At 38.0% G+C, this 21,254-nt stretch overlaps 1 protein-coding gene across 1 annotated transcript; it reads left to right on the top strand.

Moving 5' to 3' along the window:
• The first annotated feature begins 8,691 nt into the window (after positions 1 to 8,691).
• On the top strand, positions 8,692 to 20,740 carry LOC114090152 (zinc finger protein 709-like). The gene is made up of 4 exons (XM_071600676.1): positions 8,692 to 8,807; positions 14,777 to 14,903; positions 15,329 to 15,389; positions 15,830 to 20,740. The coding sequence occupies exons 1-4, from the start codon at positions 8,805 to 8,807 to the stop codon at positions 17,886 to 17,888; spliced, it is 2,250 nt and encodes a 749-aa protein (XP_071456777.1). The 5' UTR covers positions 8,692 to 8,804; the 3' UTR covers positions 17,889 to 20,740.
• The last annotated feature ends 514 nt before the right edge of the window (positions 20,741 to 21,254 follow it).

Raw genomic sequence — 21,254 nt, 5'->3', positions numbered from 1 at the left:
GAAGGACCTATATTCCTCCCTTTGAGGCATAAAAAATCCCTCTCCATTGTTTTTCTAAATAAATCTTTCGATGTTTCTCTTCTGACCTGTCCTGAAATTTCTTTCTGTGGCAAGAGTCAACCAGCCAGGACTGAGTGGAGGTCTCCTTCTCCCTTCTGGGGGACCTCCTTAATCCTTATCCAGTGACATGATCACCCAGCAGTGTGGGAACTGAGTGCCCTCTTCACCCAATCTAGTATCTCCATCGAGAAAAGTTCTTTTGTTTCCTCTACTGTGATGGGGCAGCACAGAGTTCTGGTCAGGATGTGTGGACTGGGGGATGCTGAAGATGGCAGCAGGTCTGACTCCCTTTTGGCTATGATGGTGGCTCTGGGTAGGTAACCTGTGATCAAACAGGAAGAGTGGCCAGGCACTGAGTGGTATTGCACCAAGGGCTCCAAGATTGGGAATAGCCAGAAGATCCTGGGATGCAATTGTCAGGTGTAGGCACCTGTGAGGTCTCTTAGGTAACACTCATGTTTTCAGAAGATAATGGCTGCACCAATTCAAATGCAGCCTTCTCTGCTCTCCACAATCAAAGAGGGCTGCCAAGCTAGGCCTGAGAATACTGGGTGCTATATGTGTTTGTTTCTCTAACACCACCAGCCATTCTCCCTCCTATTGCACTTCAGAACATGGCACCATCCAAACATCTGCTGCCCTCTGCCCCACCCAAACACTGTCCCTGTCACCATCCCCTGTCTAATACCTCTTAAGTAGGAAGTGGCAACCCAGCCCTGCAAATCCTGGTCTCTAATCAACTCTCAGGATGCACAAGATGCAGGTGTGACCACCTCTCAGTGACACTGAAGGTGTGGGCATCACCCAATGCCTTTACACATTCATTCTGGGAGGCCCTGGCAACACACACACACCCTCCATAATTGGAGTGGCAGCAGGCCCCACCTCTGCTAGTAGTTCGAATCTCTGTAGGTGCCTGATCTCTTCCTGCTCTCCCTTTGACCTCTGTGAGCCCAGGCAGATTTGTGTCTCCAAAGTGGTACAAGGAAGAACTTCCCTGAGGCAGCTCAACCAATCAGGCTCCACAAGGGACCAGAGTCAGGCCTGTGGTGTTCTACAAGGTCACCAGCAATAGCTCAAGTCAGTCACTTGCAGTGCAGTGCACCTGCACAGGCTGGTCAGTTTCTTCAGGCCTCACAGGAAAGCTGGTTGATTGTCACTTCCCTGTGCAACCTATCTCTAAGCAGTCACTGTTCATCAGCAGGTATGTATGCCGGCTAGACAAATAAATTTGTTTTTTTGTTTGTTTGTTCAACTTTTTTAAAAAAATTAGTAGCAAATAGATTTTTTACTTTATTTGTTTATTTATATGTGGTGCTGATGATCAAACCCAGGGCCTCCCACGTGCCAGGCAAGTACTTTACCACTCTACACCATTCCATTGGTGTATATATCCAACTTTATCCAACTTTTGATGTTTATTTATGTATCTATCTAACTCTATTTTTTTTATTGGTACCAGAGATTAAACCCAGGGGCCTTAACCATTGAGTAATATCCCTTGCCTTTTAAAAGGGATATATATATATATTTAGAGACTGGGTCTAGTTGAGTTGCTTAGGGCCTCACTAAATTGCTGAGGCTGGCTTTGAACTTGTGATCCTCCTGCCTCACCCTCCTGAGCTGTTAGGATTAGGCATGTGCCACTGCACTTGGCTCTATCCAACTTTTGATGACTATTTCAGCTAATTTCAGATTTTGTCTATTAAGAATAAAACTCATGAAAATACACATTCAAGTATTTGTAAGAGCATATGATATCGTGTGTCTAGGAAATTTTAGAAATTTAGCATATGATATCATGTCTGTAGGAAATTTTATTCTTCTTAGAGGCAAAATGATTTGGTGTTGTGTAGGTATACGTTTAACTTCTTCAAAAACTGCCAAACTCTTTACCAAAGTGCTGGTTCCATTTTATATCATTGGCAGGTGTGAGAGTTGTTCCACATCCTCATCAACATTTGATATAGTCAGGCTTTATAACTTAAGACTTCCAAGTAGGAAGTTTAAATTCTTAATGGTGGTATACATATGCATTTGCCTAATGAATAATGTTGTCCAGTGACATTTCACGGTCTTATATCACACTGATACATATCCTGTAGTTAAGTGTTTATTGCATTTGTTTTTAGATTATTAGTTCTTGAGATTCTTTATATATTCTGGATATAATACTTTATTTGATTATCATTTGTAAACATTTTCTCCCAACCTATGGCAACACTTTAAAATTCTTTAGCAGTATCTTAAAAAACACAGAGAGGGCTGGGAATATAGATAGCTCAGTTGGTAGAGTGGTTGCCTCATATGCACAAGGCCCTGGATTCAATCCCTAGCACACACACACAAAACAAAACAACAACAACAAAAAAACAGAGGTTCTTGATTTTTAATTTTTTTTCTTGATTTTTTTTTTAAATTTGGTTTATTGAGGTGAATCTTTTTTTTTCTTTTTTTTGGGTGGTGCTGGGGATTGGATCCAGGGACTTGTACATGAGACTAGCAACTGGTATATGTCCACCCTTCTTGACTTATTTTTGAGACAGAGCCTCCTGGTGTTGTCCAGACTGGCCTTGAACTCCTGCTGCTTCATCCTCTTGAGACTTTAGGCATGTGCTGCTGTGCCCAGCAAAAGTTCTTACTTTTGATGAAGCTTAATTTGAAAACTTTTAAACTGGTTCTGTGTTTTTGACATACCCAGTGTGTGTGTGTATATGTGTGTGTGTGTGTGTGTTACTGAGGGCCCTGTGCAAAACACCCCTAAGCCTTATATGTTCAAATATTTTACCTAATGTAGAGTTGAATTGTTTTTTAAATTATTTTTTAGTTTAGTTGGACACAATACCTTTATTTAATTCGTTTATTATTTTTATATGGTTCTGAGGATCAAACCCAGGGCCTCACATGTGTGAAGTAAGTGCTCTGCCACTAAGCCACAACCCCAGCCCAAGTTGAATAGTTTTATCCATATTTTCTTTGTCAGTATAAAAATTTAGGTTATACATTTAGATCTATGATTCATATTGAGTTAATATTTGTACATGTTGTGAGGCATAGATCCATGTTCTTTATTTTTGTATATGCATATTCTATTGCTGAGTATTGTTGAAAGAGAATTTTCTACTGCATTGTCCACTTCAATAAAAACAATACCTGACCACATGTGTGGGCATATTTCTGGGCCCTTTTTTCTATTCCATTGGTGTATATAACTATTGTTATGACAAATGCACACTGTCTTGATTATAGGTTTTTTAAATTAAGCTTTATAGATTCTTAAATTAAGCACTGTTATATTCACCAAAGCTTCATTTTCTTATTTTGTTCAGAATTGCTTGTTTATTCCAGGTACTTTGCATTTCCATGTTAAGTTTATAAACCCATAATGTATTATTATTATTCTTGTTTTACAGTGTTAACGATTTTTTATTTTATTTTATTTTATTTGGTTCTGGAGTTAAAGCCAGGCTCTCCTGCATGCTAAGCATATGCTTTGCCACTGAGCTACATCCCTAGCTCCTGCGATCCAAGTGTGGATTTATTTCGTTTTCGCTGGGTACATTAATTTAAATTCAATAATGTCATACATGTAAGACTTGTGCAGGGCTCAGCAAATGTTGCTGTTTGATAGGACGTGTTAGTGCTAGCTCCCACACTGTCAAATACTCTGTTGTTTCTTTTAAATCTTTTAAAAAGATTTTAGTAAAAATCTTTGGTATTACCAAGACTACTTGAATTGTCATTTCTGGTGCTCTTCTTTCTTCTTTGTATGTCTAGCCTTTTTTCTCTTCAGGGATTCCTTTGACATTTCTTATAGAGTTAGAATGCTGGTTGCAAATTCTTTCATTAAGTCTAAACAAAGCACTTATTTCCCTTCATTGAATAGCTATTCTTGGTTGGGTATAGGATTTTAAGTTGGTATAATTACTCTTTTGGTTCTTGTTCCACTGTCTTATGATTTCATTATTTCTATTAAGTATGTTCTCAACTGTATCTTTGCTTCTCTATAGTGAATATGTCTTTTTTCTCTATTTATTTTAATGAATTTTTCTTTCTCCCTGGCTTGAAGCATGATGACATGCCTTGCTATAATTTTTTTTTTTATATATAAATCTTCTGTTTGTAGTTTAATGGTCTTTTTGGATCTTTGGGGGTTTTTTTAATTTTTTTTTTTTTTTTTTTTTTTTTTAGTTTTCGGCGGACACAACATCTTTGTTTGTATGTGGTGCTGAGGATCGAACCCGGGCCGCACGCATGCCAGGCTAGCACGCTACCGCTTGAGCCACATCCCCAGCCCCTGGATCTTTGGTTTTATACTTTATACCTAATTTGAAAAATTTGGAGCCATTATTTATCCAAATATTTTTTTTTGTCCTTCCCTGCTTTCAAGGAGTCCATTTATAAGCATATTATGGCATTTGTGGTTGTACCAATACCAGTTCACTGATGTTCTGTTCATTTTCTCCATCCCTTTTCTCTGCATTTTGTTATTATATTTTCTGTGGCTAAATCTTGAACTTTACTCATCTTTTCATCTTTCCTATTTTAATTCCTTCCTGTGGAAAACAAATGAGCTGACCCTGCAGTGGAGGCAAAAGCCAAGCCTGGGAAACATTCCTTGCCAAAAGGTGAGGATGTGAACAGCCTTGATACTGGGCTCTGACATCAATAGTTATCAGATGTTCCAGTACAATGGGTTTTCTGGGTACAGCAGGATAGTCGCAGGATGTTCCTAATACTGTAACAGCAGGATAGCCACCAAATGTTCTAACTCTGCAACATTTTAGTGCACAAAGAAGCCTCTTGATAACTCAGAAGCCTTAAACAATTTACAAAGCTTCTGTAGTTTAACTTTTTGATAATGAGACCCTGTATAATAAACATGAGCTAATTCTGGGTCACTGTTCCTCTGTCGGAGGACAGTGTCCCTCCTGGCTCCAGCTTTGCTTTAAAATGTCTGTGTTTTTCTTTGTTTCTATGCTTCTTTAAAAAACATTATTTTATTTGTGGATGGACACATAACTTTATTTTATTTGTTTATATGTATTTTTTATGTGGTAATGAGGATCAAACCCACAGGCACTGGGCAGGCACTCTACCACTGAGCTGTACCCCAGCCCCATGTCTCTGTGTTTTTCTTATCTCCTGTCACACCTACTTGAGATCCGTTGTTGATGCTGAGCAGGTTGTGGCACCTTCTAGTGTATTTTTTCTGGTGATTTATAAATAGTTTTCATATGTTAGAGTCTGTAAGCAAGTCAAAATAACACCTGGCATTCTGCCAGGGGAATGTTAGAGTTCCTAAACAAGTCTGGATGGTGCCTGGCAAAATGCCAGAGGGAGTGGTTTGAGAAGTAACAAAAGTGAGCCATTAAGTGTGGAGATTCCTGATTGGTTGACTGCTGTATCTAGTTTATGCTAATTAGATAAGCTGTGTGGAATGTATAAATACTGCTCCTGTCCTGCAATAAACGGCTTCCACTCCTGCTGTATCAACGTACACAAGTTGTTCGTCACCCCTCGGTTATTTTGCCCAGCCAGCCGGGCTGCGGCATTCATATCTACTAGTTTGATTTGGTTTTTGTTTTGAGTTTTAAGCATTTTGTGGTAAAATATTCATCCATAAATTTTTCATTTTAACATTTTATGTGTCTAACTTGGTTTCATTAAGTATATTCATAAGGTCACATAACAATTTTTGCTACCCCTAAAACTCTCATCATTTCAAACAAATTCTGTACCCATTGATGGCATCTGCTTTGTTTTTCATGACAATGAGTTTTATCAAATGATTTTTCTGTATCCAGTAGAGCTGATCATGTGCATACATTTATTTATTTAAAAATATTCTTTAGATGTTGATGGATGTTTATTTTATTTATTTATTTATATGTGGTACTGCGAATCAAACCCAGTGCCTTACACATGCTAGGCAAGCACACTACCACTGAGCCACAACCCAACTCCTAAATACAGCATTTAAATTTATAATCCCTCTAACATGCTGCTTGTTCCATTCATTAGTATTTTGTTAAGGATTTATGCATCAGTATTGTAAAGGAAAACTGTGGCTTCTTTTCTTTGTAGTACCATTGTTTGACTTTCGATTCAGGGTGCACTTGGTCTCACAGAACGAATTGGAAAGCATTCTCTCTTCTTCAGTTGTTCAGAAGTTGAGAAGCATTGTTGCTAACTTTTCTTTAAGTATTTGGCAAATTTTACCAGTGAAGTCATCTTGTCCTGGCCTTTCATCACTGGAGGTTTTTGATTACAGATTCAATCTCCTCACAAGTTATAGTTCTAATCAGATTTTCTGTTTCTTCATGATTCAGTGTTAGTAGATTATGCATTTCTAGAAATTTGTTTACCTCTTCTGGGTTATCTAACTTTTTCTGGTGTAGTGTTTTCTTTGAATCCATTCTCTTTCTGCAAGGTTCATAGTAATGAGACAGAAAGCACCAAAGGGAAAAGTGCAAATGCAGTTCTGGGCCTTGGTGTATGGCCTGACAGCAGACCTCAGAAGACTTGTGCCACCCTCAACCAGTGTCAGCTTTGTATCATTGAGGTCAGGGTGCTACATATGTGTTCTCTTTAACATTTACAGTAACATCTTTAGCACAGGATAAAATGGTGAGTTGAGCATACCCAAAGTTAATTGACATGATCACCCCTAAAAATAAACAATAAAAGGAGCTCCTTAGACATTAAAAAGACAACTTGGGCCAGGTGCTGTGGCACATGCCTGTAATCACAGAGGCTTAGGAGGCTGAGGCAGGAAGCTCTTGGGTTCAAAGCCAGCCTCAGCAACTTAGTAAGGCCCTAAGCAACTCGGTGAGACTCTGTCTCTAAATAAAATACAAAAAGGGCTGGGGATATGGCTCAGTTGTTAAGTGCCCCTGGGCTCAATCTGATGTCTTCTTCTCAGAGCACTGTCTCTCTTTCTAAATGAAATCTCCAGTAAAATCCATGCCTGTATATTTGCTCACCTGACTTGATTTGTGTCTATTTTCATCTATTTAAAATGTTACAGGGCACAAGTTCTACTGTGAAATTGAAATAGCCCAAAGGCCTTCTTTCACCAGGGTTCTTGCAATCATGCCAGAAAGATTTAAGACATATGGCTCAGAATAACAGCATGAGTTTATTAGAAGTGATAGGAAAAGGGTACACTCTCAAGGGAGAGAGTGGGTCCTCTAAGAGAGGAGAGGATGCTGCGCCCCTTCTGCTTCCAGTTTTACTGGGAGTCCCAGGGAGGTTTCCAAAGTCCCACCCAAGTCTACCTCTGACATTTTATTTTTTTATGTGATGCTGAGGATCAAACCCAGTGCCTCACACATGCTGGCAAGCACTGAGCTACAACCCCAGCCCCCACGCACAGCATAAGAGCTGCTTTAACTGCCTCAAAGTAATGGTGTGGCATTCACAGAGGAAATTGAGTCCTTCTGTTTTTAACCTCAATTTCCTGTCCCCTTAATCAGTTTTCTATCCTTTGAATCAGTTTTCTACCCTCAGCAGGCTTTCTTTGTGAGGGTCTTGATGCTTTACTTGCCAGAATGATTGGGGGGTTGTAATAGTTTTGATGATAAGGGAGGGTCCAGGCTACCTGGTGGGGTGTGACATGATCTTGAACCAATATTTTTTCTTAAGGGGATGTTATTATGGTTGGGGAAAGTTTTGACACACCAGACCCTGGTCTTCCAGGTGCTTTTCTGTCAGATAAGTGTCCCTGTGGTTTTCAGTGGCTCTTCAATGTCTTTTCTCTGCTCATCCATTCATGACTGAGTAGTTACCTAACAAAAAAATCCCAATGTCCTCTGGTGTCAGTAATATCTCTGCTTTCATTTCTAAATTTAGCAATTTGCTCTGTGTTTTTAAGTCAATATAGCTAAAGGTTTATCAATTATGTTTATATTTTCAGAATTTATATATATATATATATATATATATATATATATATATATATATATATATATATTTCCCCTTTTGTTTAATTTTTTGGTGATTTATTTATTTATTTATTTATTTATTTATTTATTTATTTTAGGAGAGAGAGAGAGTTTTTTAATATTTATCTTTTAGTTTTCGGCGGACACAACATCTTTGTTTGTATGTGGTGCTGAGGATCCAACCCGGGCCGCATGCATGCCAGGCGAGCGCGCTACCGCTTGATCCACAACCCCAGCCCCTGTTTCATTTTTTTTTTAACTGAAAATGTTTACCGACAGATAAGTTGTAAACGATTCTTGGCATACTTCATCCCAAATTTCTGATCCCTGGAGGACATCCAATCATCCTTCCTGTCCTAGTCTGGTCCATTGTGGTCTGGTAAACGTATTGCTCCATTGCATGATGAGCCTGTGACTTCGGAACAACAAGAAGTACAAGACGATAACCGGGCATGGTCTGGGAAGCTGCGAACAAGTTCTGCTCAAATGCAATTATGACCCAGATTGGGCCAGGACCGTCCCTGGGGAGGCAGCCGGGAATTGGCAAGGGCTATGACGTCCTGATCCTGTCAATTCCACTCAACCACAAAATCGCTTCTCCTGTCACTCAGTGGGGTGGGCACTGGGTCACTAGCCAATCAGGCTATCAGGGGCGGGGCCATGCTTGCTCTCTGAACCGTGAGGTTGTGGTTTCTGCCGCCGCTAGGCTCGGAACCGGCCTCAGCTTTTGTTGGCGGCGACACTTCGGATGACCGCAGGAGCCTTAGGGAGGACGTTAGGGACCCCAGAAGCTGGGAAATGGTGAGTGGGAATCCCGTGTTCTGAGACCAGGGAAGACAGGCTGGTTGGAACCGGCGGAAACCGCTTGTGGCAGGGCCGGCCTCCCCGCATCAGCTCCGGAGTTTGCGGCCGCCGCCGGCGCCGCTTGGCCCTCGGTCCCCCCTGGCCCGGGGTGGCTGGAGGATCCCCCACCCCCCGCCCTCTCCGGTCCCACCGCGGCCGCTTGGGCCCGCCCGGGGTCCCGGAGCCCCGGAGCCCCGGAGCGCAGTCGGGCAGCAATGTGCCCGCAGCCCGCGTCTCCCTGGACTGTGCGGGGAGGACCGGGGAGGCTCTGTCTTTTGAAAAACCGAAATTCAGGTGAAGTCCAGGTTAACAGTTTCTCATCCACAGATCCTGCTTTTAGATCCTGAAAATTGCTTGCCAAACTCAAGGTCGTTTTGCTTCTGGATGTTGTCTCCTAGAAGTTCTAAACTTTGCATTTTACATTTAGATTTACGATCCACTTTGCGTTTAAGTGTGTGTCTCCTGTATTTCTTTGCATATGGATGTCCGGGTGGTCCAGTATTATTTGTTGAAAGGACCATATTTTCATCATTGAATTTCCTTTGCTCTTTTGTCAAAGATCAATTGACCAATTTTTGTGGGTTTATTTTTGGGTTTTCTGTTTGGTCGAACTATGTTTATTCTTTCCTCTTGATCATTGTAGTTTTATATTAAGTTTTAAAGTTAGGTCAATCCTGTCAATCCTGTGTACTTTTTATTCTTCAATATTGTTTTGACCATTCTGTTTTTTCTTTTGTTTTGTTTGCCTTTCCATCCAACCTTTAGATTTTTTTTTTTTTTTTTTTGGTTATTGGTAACCTAACTTGTCAGTGTTTTTATTGGGATTGTGTTGAATTCATAGTTAAAATGGAGAACTGAAATTTTAATAATAGTGAGGTGTCCTATCTATGATCATGGAATATCTCTCCATTTATTTGGTTATTCCATATTTGTACTAGAAATTTATAGTTTTTGTCATATAGGTCTTTGTTAGACTTATATAAAAATATTCCTCTTTTTATTGTTGGTGCTATGTAAGGGGTGCTGTGTAGTGGTGCTGTATTTTTAATTTCAAATTCAGTTATTCATTGCTGTTATGCAGGAAAATGATAGCCTTTTGTATATTAATCTCATATTCTATAACTTTGCTATATCATCTTATTAGGTTCTTGAGTTTTTTGTTGATTTTGGAATTTTCTACATAGACAGTTGTGTCATCTATGGACAGTTTTTTTCCTTCTCAATTTTAATGGTTCACCTTCCCTCTCTTTTCTTGCTGTGTGATTCTTTGCAATTACTGGTATGATCATATGAATTTTGTTATTTAGTTTGTTTATGTGATGGGTCATTAATTGATTTTTTAATTTTTACTTTTTGAATGGTGGGAATTGAACCTAGGGCCTTCTACCACTGAGTTATGTTCCCAAACCATTTTATTATTATTATTTTTTTTGAAGATATGGTCTAAGTTGTGGAGGCTGGCTTTGAACTTGTGATCCTCCTGCTTCAGCCTGGGAGTCCCTGAGATTTCACATTTTAAGATTCAATCTGTTAACATTTGTTGAGGATTTTTACATCTATCTTCTGTAGTTTTCCTTTTTTGTAATGTCTCTGTCTTGGGTTGTTGTAGGGTAATGTTAGCCTTATTGCATTAATTAGGAAGTGTTTATTCTGCTTTTATTTTGTGGAAGGGATTCTGGAGAACAGGTATCAATTTTTCCCTAAATGTTTGGAAGAATTTACCAGTGAGATCATCTGGGCCTAGTTCTTCCTTTTTTGGAGTATTACTAGTCATTGATTCAATTTATTAATACAGATTCATATTGTTATTTCTCCTCATGTGCCTTTTGATAGGTTGTTCCTTTCAAAGAATTTGCCCCTTTCATCTAAGTTACCAAATTTGTGGTCATGAAATTTCATAATATTCCTTTATGATCTTCTTTAATATCCATGGAATCAGTAGTGATGTTCCCTCTTTCATTTTTTTTTGCCTTTTTTTTTTTGGCTTGGCTGTAGGTTTAATGATTTTATTAATATTTTTGAAGAACCAACTTTTGGTATTGTTGCTGAGGCTGGCCTCAAACCTGCAATCTTCCTGCCTCAGCCTTCTAAATTGCTGGAATTACAGGTGTGTGCTACCAGTCCCAGCTGAACAATACACTTTTGAACAATGAATGGATCACACCAAGAAATAGAGGAGATTTCTACTTTGAAGTTGACTTAATCTAGTGGATTAAATGGATTGAAATGCATCCCAGTGGATTGAAATGGATTCAATCTAGTGGAGAGACTTTTTATTCTTTCATTTTCAATATTTCTGTTTGATTCTTCTTCAGAATTTCTCTCTTTATTGAAATACTCTTTCATATCCCATATTTTCCTACCGTTATTCATTCTTTGAGCTTCTTTTAATTAATTGATTATTTTAACTATTAAGTTTTTGAATTCTTTGGGATTTTATCCACTTGGACATCTATGGATTCACTTATTAGGGAGTTATATGCCTTTAGAGGCATCCTATTTCCTGGTTTTCTCATGTTTCCTGTATTTCAATATTGATGTATTGAAATTTATATCCAATTGGAACCCCATAAAATCCAGACCAAAGAAAGAATTTTAAAGGCTATAAGAGAGACACACCAGTTCACAATTACAGGAAAATGAATGAGGATAACATCAGATTTCTCAACAGAAACATGGAAGTCCAGGAGGGCTTGAAACAATGTATTCATGCCCTAACAAAACAATGGTCAGTCCATTCAATCTGCTTGAATGATGACTCCCCTACTGTTTTATGGAAGTCTCTTTAGTAAACCGCTTTCTCTTTACTATGTGTCTGGAGCCAGGGATCTATTTCTGTCAAAGGACCCGCTGAACATGTTCACTATCCTTTGATCAATTCCTGGCCCTACATTGCAACTGTCATTACTTGAAAGCTAAGTGTATACTAATATACCATAAATACTTATTAAGAACATTTTCTATAACTCTATAGTACAGAATTAGAAACTGGAGTAATAACCTGTAATAGGCTAAAAAAATTAAAAAATTAAAATCAATATACATGTAGGGTATGAAAACAAAAGAGAAAGAAGAAGAGGTATAAAAGGGAAAAGTAAAGGAAAAAAATTGGGGAAGGAAAAGAGGCAGAAGAAGAAAAAGCAAGTAGCAGAAAAAAGGTTGAGTGAGAGTATAGAAGAAAAAGAAGAGAAAGCTGAAATGAATAAATTCTTTACTTCTAAGAAAAAAGAAAGAACAAATAAGTCAAAGAAACAGTAAACCAAAAAACCGAAAACAAACCCAAACAAAATAAATAGGAAAAATGGGAGGGAAGTAAGAGAGACCGAAGGAAAAGTGATGAGAGAGAAAAGGAAGGGGGGAAATAAGAGGAATAGAGTATAGGAAGAAGGATGAGTACCCAGCAGCTAAAAGTCCATGTGATGAATACCCAGCAGCTTTGGCAAGTGTGTGTGCACACCTATATCCCTGGGACTAGCAACTCACTTTGCTGTTTCCTTCCCCAGGGATATTAGGGTGACTCTGAAAGTTTCACATGATGAATCCCAGTGACTGCAACAGGTGTAGACACCTGTACCCCTGTGAATATCCTACTACTCTTGCCCTATCCTGTGAAACCCAGATGGCTCTGAAAGTCCCATGACAAATTCCACTGCGTGAGATCTGGACAGATTAAATTGTCCCAAAGTGCAACTGGTGTGTATAGTCCTGTGTAAAACCCAAACTGCCAGTTTCAGAAGTCCCATCATCAGCCTTTCACAGATTAGAGCTCCCAGTGGGTTCATGCCATAGTCCCATTCCTGATCCTCAGATGATTTTTGGATTGGGCACACATTAACCAAATTAGGGGGAGGGAGAAATTAGCATGAGGTTGTTGGGTCTTGGGGATTCAAAAAATAAGAGAAAAAAAGAGAGAGGACAAAACAAACAAACAAACAACAACAACAACAAAAAAAAAACCAAACAAACAAACAAAACCATGCAGGGATTTCTCATCTCTCATGTAACCTAGACAGTGATGTCGCTTTTAAGAGTATCCTCTTCTCAGCTCTCAATGAGTCCAGAAGAAAATATCTGGGAATGCAGGTATGCTATTCAGCCACATCATTATTGTTCGGCTGTATTTAAATCTTTGTTCTGCTCAAACTGCATACATGCCTGATAGTAGAGTTGGCCTTTTCTTGTTTTAAAAATATTTTTAGTTATATATGGACACAATACCTTTATTTTGCTTATTTATTTTTTTTGTGGTGCTGAGGATTGAACCTGGTGCCTCATATGTGTGAGCTACAGCCCCAGACCTAGAGGTGGCCTTTCTTGAAATCTTTAAGATTCTTCTCTTTTCCAGCTCTCTGGAGAGGAGTTTCCCTTCCCTCATGGAGCAGCCATGTGCTCAGCACTGATGGAAGTCTATTTCTCTTTCTTCTTTTTTAAACTCTTTCATAATTCTAAACAACCAGTGTTCCTGTTCCTCAACCGCTCACTGACTCTTGAGTTGGAATTCAGAACTTGCCCTCTGCTCCCCTTTCTCATTGTGCAGCTGCACAACTGTTGATTCAGTTCAATTGTAGGGAGTAGCCAGTATGTGCTGACTACAAAACTTTCCATTCTTCAAAACATAAATATATAAATATGCATGGAAAATCTCCCACTTTTCACTATATATATTGTATATCAAATATGTATGAAATATCCTATCTATTCCACTCAAGAAATATTTGTCTTTGATTTCTGAATGTGTTCTAGGCTGATCACATTGTCCATGGAATAACTGGAAATGCAATGTATTTTTTTTCAAGTAGAGACCAGTTTACCTTACCCCATGTTTTAAAATGGTTGTGATTTCTCACTCTGCTCTAAAGTGCCACTCTATGCCAGCTCATGGAAAACTCCTTTCCTTTTGGCTATTTGTTTTCTACTAATACTAGGCTGCTTTGAATATTAGATTTGAAAGTCCTTAATGTATGTGAGGCAAGCCATACATTAAGACTTTGGTCATTGTTAGACTTGTTTTTCCTTTTAGGTTATTAAAAGCAGTTTTTGTTGACTACTGAAGAGTATGTTTTAAAGATTTATGAGATTTTTATGAGGTATGTTTTGGAAGAGGTGATGTCAAATTGGTTATATTGAGTTTTTTCTAAGAACATGTGTCATCTTAACACTGATATAATTCTGGTTTGACAATGCTCAATATAAATTTAAAAATTGTTCTGTTAGGATCGTTACATAATGATAATTTTTCATAGTACTTTATTAAATTTAGCTGGAGTTAAGTGCTTGCAAGTTCCCAAATGATCTCTCTTGGTGTAAATACATAGGAAGAATTCAATTTCCCAAAGGACAAGTTGTTAAAACATGCATGAAATAGTGTCTACCAGGTAATAAGCTCGATAGACTCAGTGCACAGTGGGGTCTAATCCTCTAGGTACCACAGTGAGCATGGAACAAATTAATAGACATTCAGAAGGAAAACAGGAGTTCAGAAAGGACTGTAGTATTTACATAAATCATGTAGGCACAGTTAAGCACTCTTATAATTTATGTTGGTGAACTACTTCAAGTTCCAAGTTCCCTGATACTAGCAAAATTAGAACTATGTGAGCAGACTTGGGACTGCTAATGTTAACTCTTTGTTATGACAGAAACCAGTTCTACAAAGACAAGTTAGGGTGATCTAGCAGCACTTCTCACTCCCTGAGCCCACTAATAAGAGGATGTTCCAACTGTGCTGTTCCCTCTCTGAGTAGCTCAATTCTAGAATTAGAACTTCTGTGTGGAAGGGAGTGTCATCCAAGGACAAGAATTCTCATGACCAAGTCATGGAGTATATTTGGAAACCATAGAATCATGTGAACCTTTTATGAATTGAGTGTAGATCCTGTGTTGTCAGTTGGACTCATTCTCTTGTACATGTATGTGGAATGTTTTAGGATTCAGTGGCTTTTCAGGATGTAGCTGTGGACTTTACCCAAGAGGAATGGGCTTTGCTAGATCCTTCCCAGAAGAATCTCTACAGGGATGTAATGCTGGAAACCTTCAGGAACCTGGCTTCTGTCGGTAAGAATGACATCATCCCTTTACTTAGTCAGTTAGAGGACAAGTGTTTCTTGGTCATGCATGCTGTTCTGTGATTTGGAATGTGAAAAGGGAAAAATTTGGTGAGTTGATCATAGGCATAGGCATAGGAATCATTATAGTGTACACTCAACCAAGAAAGTAATAATAATTTTCATATAATTTTTTTGTTGGTACTTGGGATTGAACCCAGGGAGGACACTCTACTTACCATTAAGCTACTCATCCATCACCCAGCATTTTTTTTTTTTTTTTGGACAGTGTCTCACTGTTGCCCAGGCCAGCCTTAAACTTGCAATCCTCCTGCTTTAGCCTTTTTACTGGTTGGGATTATGGGTGTGTAGCACATTCCTGGACAATTTTTAAATAATTTCTAATAAGTCATAATTCTTGTGTCCCCATTTTAGGAAACAAATGGAAAGATCAGAACATTGAAGATCAGTACAAAAATTATGGGAGAAATTTGAGGTAATTTGCATGCACAAGAGAAATCAAAGTCCCTTGAGAGAATCCTAGTATGTCAGGGAATTTTAAGAACAAACAAACTAAATAGATAAGTATAACTTTAAATTTATTTATCATTAGATAAATAAAAATAATAATAATAATAATGATAAAAAATAATTTATTTATCACCAGAAATATTTACTTAAATGTAACAAATATGTTCACAAAACAGTTCACTTGTAAACAATACTAAGCACCTGCATGTATGAATGTCACTGTTTTGAAAATAGCTAAGTGGGATTCATGTTTCAATGTAATCCATTTACTTTTAAGTCATTCAGCCATGGAAAAAATCCTACACTTTCCCTGATTTGGGGGGTCATGGAACTCCAACACTTACTAATTAAATAGATAGGTAATAATAGTCAAACCCTTGCTAATGCACTTGTCATTTTTTACAGAAGTTATGTGGTAGAGAGACTCTGTGAAAGTGAAGAAGGTGGTCAGGCTTTAAATATTAATCAGAGCAAGAAAATTCCTGCTGGAGTAAAACCATGTAAATGCAGTGTGTGTGGAAAAGTTTTCCTGTGTCATTCATCCCTTAAGGGGCACCTGAAATCTCACTCTAGATACAAGGCACTTGAGTGTGAGGAATATGGAGAGAAGCCACATAAATGTGAACAGTGTGGGAAAACCTTCATTTCTCTCAGAAGTGTTGGAAGACATATGGTGACCCATAGGATAAAAGGGTCTTATACTTGTGAGTTGTGTTTGAAAGTCTTTGATTCCCCCAGTTCATTTCAAATACATCAACAAACTCACACTGGAGCCAGACCCTCTGATGACAAGCAGTGTGGGAAGACCTTTCTTTGTTCTAGTTCATTTCAAATCCCTGGCAGAATTCACAGTGTAGAAAAATCTTACGAATGCAAACAATGTGATAAAGCTCTGAGTTGTTCCAGTTCCCTTCATAGACATGGAAGATCTCATAATGAAGAAAATCCCTATAAATGTAAACAATGTGGTAAAGTTCTTAGTTCTTTCAATTCCCTTGGAATACATGAAAGAACTCACACTGAAGCAAAAACCTACAAATGTAAACAATGTGGTAAAGTACTCAGTTCTTCCAATTCCCTTAGAGTACATGAAAGAACTCATGCTGAAGACAAGTCCTTTGAGCGTAAACAATGTGGTAAAGCTCTCAGAAGTCACAGTTACCTTCAAGAACATGAAAGAACTCATATTGAAGGAAAACTCAATGAACATGAACAGTGTGGTAAAGTACTGAGTTGTCCCAGTTCCCTTCAACTTCATGAAAATGTTCATAGTGTAGAAAAACCCTGTGTATGTAAACAATGTGGTAAAGCCTTCCGATATCAAAGTTCCCTTCTACGGCATGAAAGAGCTCACACTGGAGAGAAACCCTATGAATGTAAACAGTGTGGTAAGGCCTTCACTCGCAACAGTAACCTTCGAGAACATGAAAGAACTCACAATGAATCAAAACCATACCAATGTAAGCATTGTGGTAAAGCTCTCAGTTCCTCCACCTCCCTTCGATCCCATGCAAGAACTCATAACAGAGAACAGTCCTATCAGTGTAAACAATGTGGTAAAGCGTTCAGGTTTCCCAGTTCCCTTAAAGTGCATGAAAGAATTCATAGTGGATACAAACCCTATGAATGCAAACAATGTGGTAAAGCCTTCAGACATCATAGCTACCTTCAAGAACATGAAAGAATTCATACTGAAGAAAAACCCTATGAGTGTAAACAGTGTGGTAAAGTGCTCAGTTGTTCTAGTTCCCTTCAATATCATGAAAGAACTCACACTGGAGAAAAACCCTATGAATGTAAGCACTGTGGTAAAACTCTTCGTTGTTCTAGTGCTCTTCGATATCACGAAAGAATACATACTGGAGAAAACCCCTATGAATGTAAACAATGTGGTAAAGCTTTCACTATTTCCAATTCCCTTCGATATCATGAAAGAATTCATACTGGAGAAAACCCCTACGAATGCAAACAGTGTGGTAAAGCATTCAGATTTCCCAGTTCCCTTAAAATGCATGAAAGAACTCATACTGTATGTAAACCCTATAAATGTAAACAATGTGGTAAAGCCTTCCGATGTCACAACTACCTTCAAGAACATGAAAGAATTCATACTGAAGGAAAACCCTATGAATGTAAACAGTGTGGTAAAGTTCTCAGTTGTTTTAGTTCCCTTCAATATCATGAAAGAGCTCATACTGGAGAAAAATCCTATGAATGTAAACAATGTGGGAAAGCTTTCAGTAGTTCCAGTTCCCTTCGATATCATGAAAGAAATCACCCTGGAGAAAGACGCTATGAATGTAAACAATGTGGTAAAGCTCTCAGTAGTTCCAATTCCCTTCGTTGCCATGAAAGAATTCATACTGGAGAAACACCCTGTGAATGTAAACTGTGTGGCAAAGCCTTCAGATTTCACAGTTCCCTTCAAAGTCATGCAAAAACCCATACTCGAGAAAAAATGTAAATGTGGTTAAAGCTGTCAGACTTTAATTCCCTTCAAATGCATGAACAACTCAATGGAGGAAAATACCATAGCTATAAAAAACTGGTGAAGACTTCAGTTTTTCCAGTTATTTTTGAAAACTGGAGGAAAGCCCTATGAATGTAAGAAATGTGTTAAGTTGTCATTTGTTTCAGGTCCATTTGAAGACATGAAAAAACTTATTTTGGAGAAAATTCCTATAAATGTGTGGAACATAAGAATATCTTCATTTCTCTGACATCCATTCAAGGACACATGATAATGCATGCTGGAAATAGACCTTATACATATAAGCATGCATTCTATATTGAAACGCCAGTAGTTGGCACATAAACTTTTTTTGGTTTTGTTGGGTACTGGGGATTAAATCCATGGGTGCTTAACTACTGAGCAACATCCCTAGTCCTTTTTTGTTTTTTATTTTGAGACAGGGTCTCACTAAGTTGCTTAGGGTCTTGCTTAGTTGCTAATGCTGGGTTTGAACTTGCTATCCTCCTGCCTCAGTCTCTCAAGTCACTGGGATTATAGACATGCACCACTGTGCCCAGTGGCAAATAAAATTTTGTTTTAATATTTATTTTCAATGTCATGAAAAGAAAGAAATCCTATCAATTGAAAAGAAATCCTATAAGTGCAAGTAATATTGAAATTTTGGTGCAAATTATTATGTAATATTCCAAATTTCACAATAAGAATGAAATGTCACAGAAGTTATGATTATATTATGTTTATTAGTGGTTCATACTGAGAGAAGGTCTCTGGACTCTTGAGTTTCCATTTCTTTTCTTTTTTAATATTTATTTTTTAGTTGTAGTCAATTTTTTCATAAATATATAATGCAGATTTGCTTCTTTTCATTATAGAATTGTTGTGAGCAGGTAATATACCTTGAACATACTTCTCTATTAAAAACATTTGGTTATTGGGGTCCATGTTTTATTTTATTTATTTATCTTTATGTGGTGATGAGGATTGAACCCAGGGCCTCGTACGTGCCAGGCGAGTACTTTACCACTGAGCCACAATCCCAGCCCTTGAGTTTCCATTTCTTTAGCCCAGAAACATTGAGGTGAATATTCTTGATATACTCATGTCAATTAACAATGGGATACATTCTGAGAAATGCCTTGTCAGGCAATTTCATCATTATGTAAAGAACCTTACATGTACATTCTAGTAAATAGGCTATACCACACACTTAGGCTGTGTGGTATAGCCTATTTACTTCTAGGATTTAAACCTATGTAGTATGTTATACTGAATACCATAGACAATATTTAACACGATGGCAAGGGTATAAATACCTAAACACAGAAATGATACAGTAGGAACATTATATATAAAATTTAAAAATATCAAGGCGCTATGGTACATGCCTGTAATTCCAGTGGCTCGGGAAGCTTAGGCAGGAGGATCACGAGTTCAAAGCCAGCCTCAGCAAAAAACAAGGCGCTGAGCAACTCAATGAAACTCTGTTTCTAAAAAAAATACAAAAAATAGGGATGGGGATGTGGCTCAGTGGCTGAGTGCCCCTGGGTTCAATACCCGGTACCCAAAATAAATAAAATAAATGGTACACCTGTGAAGGGCACTTACCACAGATACAACTTGCAGGACTTGATGTTGCTATTGGTGAATCAGTGAGAGATCTGTGATTGAATGTGAAGTTTTAGGACATAATTGGGCACTACTATAGACTTTATAAACTCTATAAACTTAGATTATACTAAATTCGTAAAAATATTTTCTTTCCACAAGGATAACCTAAGCTTGCTGTAACTTTTACTTTGTAAACTTTGATTTTTTAAAAATCTTTTTAAATCTTGTGATAACACTTATCTTGGCACTTTGTACAGCTGTGTAAAAATATTTTCTTTACATATTCTATAAACTTCTATATTACTATTTTATTTATTTATTTATTAGTTTTTAAACTTTGTTAAAAGCTAAGGTACAAACACACACCTCACCCTAGGCCTACACAGGGTCAGGATCACCAATATCACTCTCTTCCATTTCAACATCTGTCTGGTGGAAATTCTCCAGGGGCAATAACACAGAGTTTTCCTTTTCTATGATGATGCTTTTTTCCTGGAATCTCTCCTGAAGGACCTGACTGAGACTATTCTTCAGGAGGTGTCAAGATTTTTCATAAATATTGGGGGTTTGCTTCTTTTCTTTTCATTATAGAATTGCTTGTGAGCAGGTAATATACCTTGAACATTCTTCTCTATTAATGAAAACATGATTATTGGGGTCCATGTTTTCAAACTTTTAAAGAAAAGCTTATCGAGGACTGCAGCTCTCTTCTAAACCCTTCACTGATTTTTTTTCCTCCTTCTGAGTTTTTTTCCGCCCTCTTGCCCTTTTGTTGGGTATGCATTTACTCTGTGATAGGCATTTTTAAGCTCTGTTATGTTGGTATAGAATCAACATAGGATATGTGGCCCATTGTTAACTGACATGTTAGGCAGTGCATGACTATATTGTTAAGCAGTATTATCTAAGTTCAATAGTTATTGGGTTTTTTTTTTAAAGTTTGTTAATAAAATTTTTTTCTATCATTTTTTGTGTTGAGTCTGAAGGTGAGTTGGAATGTACTTCTAATAAGATATGTTTAATTTTTATATAAATGTATGATTTTTCTGTGATAGACCATTGAAAAATGAGTCTTAGCAAATTGTTGGGATTTTCTTACTGTTCTTAATGTGGCAAGTTTTGGAACATCTTCATGCATTACATATCTCTACCTTTTTTATGGTAAAAGCTACTTCTTTTGGGTGCTCATAAAGTCTATTCCATTTTCTTTGCTAATAAAGAGTTGGTATCAAGTATGTAAAGTTTGTCATAGAGTCTCTTCATGTGAATTATTTTCTTGTTCCTCCCCCTCCTTTTTTTTTTTGGTACTTGGGATTGAACTAGGGGCACTCAACCACTGAGCCACATCCCCAGCCCTATTTTGTACTTAGAGACAGGGTCTCACTGAGTTGCTTAACACCTTGCTTTTGCTGAGACTGGCTTTTAATTCATGATCCTCCTGTCTCTGCCTCCTGAATCACTGGGATTACAGGCGTGTACCACCATACCTGGCCACATGGGACTCTCACCTCAACAATATTGAGTGGCACTCTTTGAAGCTGAATTGCTGTTCTCCAGTATATGTTTCTGGTTTCCTGGATGTAACATCTTATCAATACAGATGATCTACACTACTGGTGATTAGATGGTGACAATATCTGTGAAATCCACAACTTTACATGAGTAGAAATGGAAAGTATATCTTCTGGAGTGTGTGTGTGTGTGTGTGTGTGTGTGTGTGTGCGCACGTGCGTGCGCTCCCCAGCACCA

Source organism: Marmota flaviventris, chromosome 1 (assembly GCF_047511675.1).
Source record: "Marmota flaviventris isolate mMarFla1 chromosome 1, mMarFla1.hap1, whole genome shotgun sequence".
Taxonomy (NCBI): domain Eukaryota; kingdom Metazoa; phylum Chordata; class Mammalia; order Rodentia; family Sciuridae; genus Marmota; species Marmota flaviventris.
This window is presented reverse-complemented; position numbering and strand designations above follow the sequence as displayed.

Coding starts and splice junctions, on each gene's coding strand:
- LOC114090152 (XM_071600676.1), top strand. Junction 14,904..15,328: donor CAGGAACCTGGCTTCTGTCG/GTAAGAATGACA, acceptor TCCCCATTTTAG/GAAACAAATGGAAAGATCAG. Junction 15,390..15,829: donor AATTATGGGAGAAATTTGAG/GTAATTTGCATG, acceptor CATTTTTTACAG/AAGTTATGTGGTAGAGAGAC.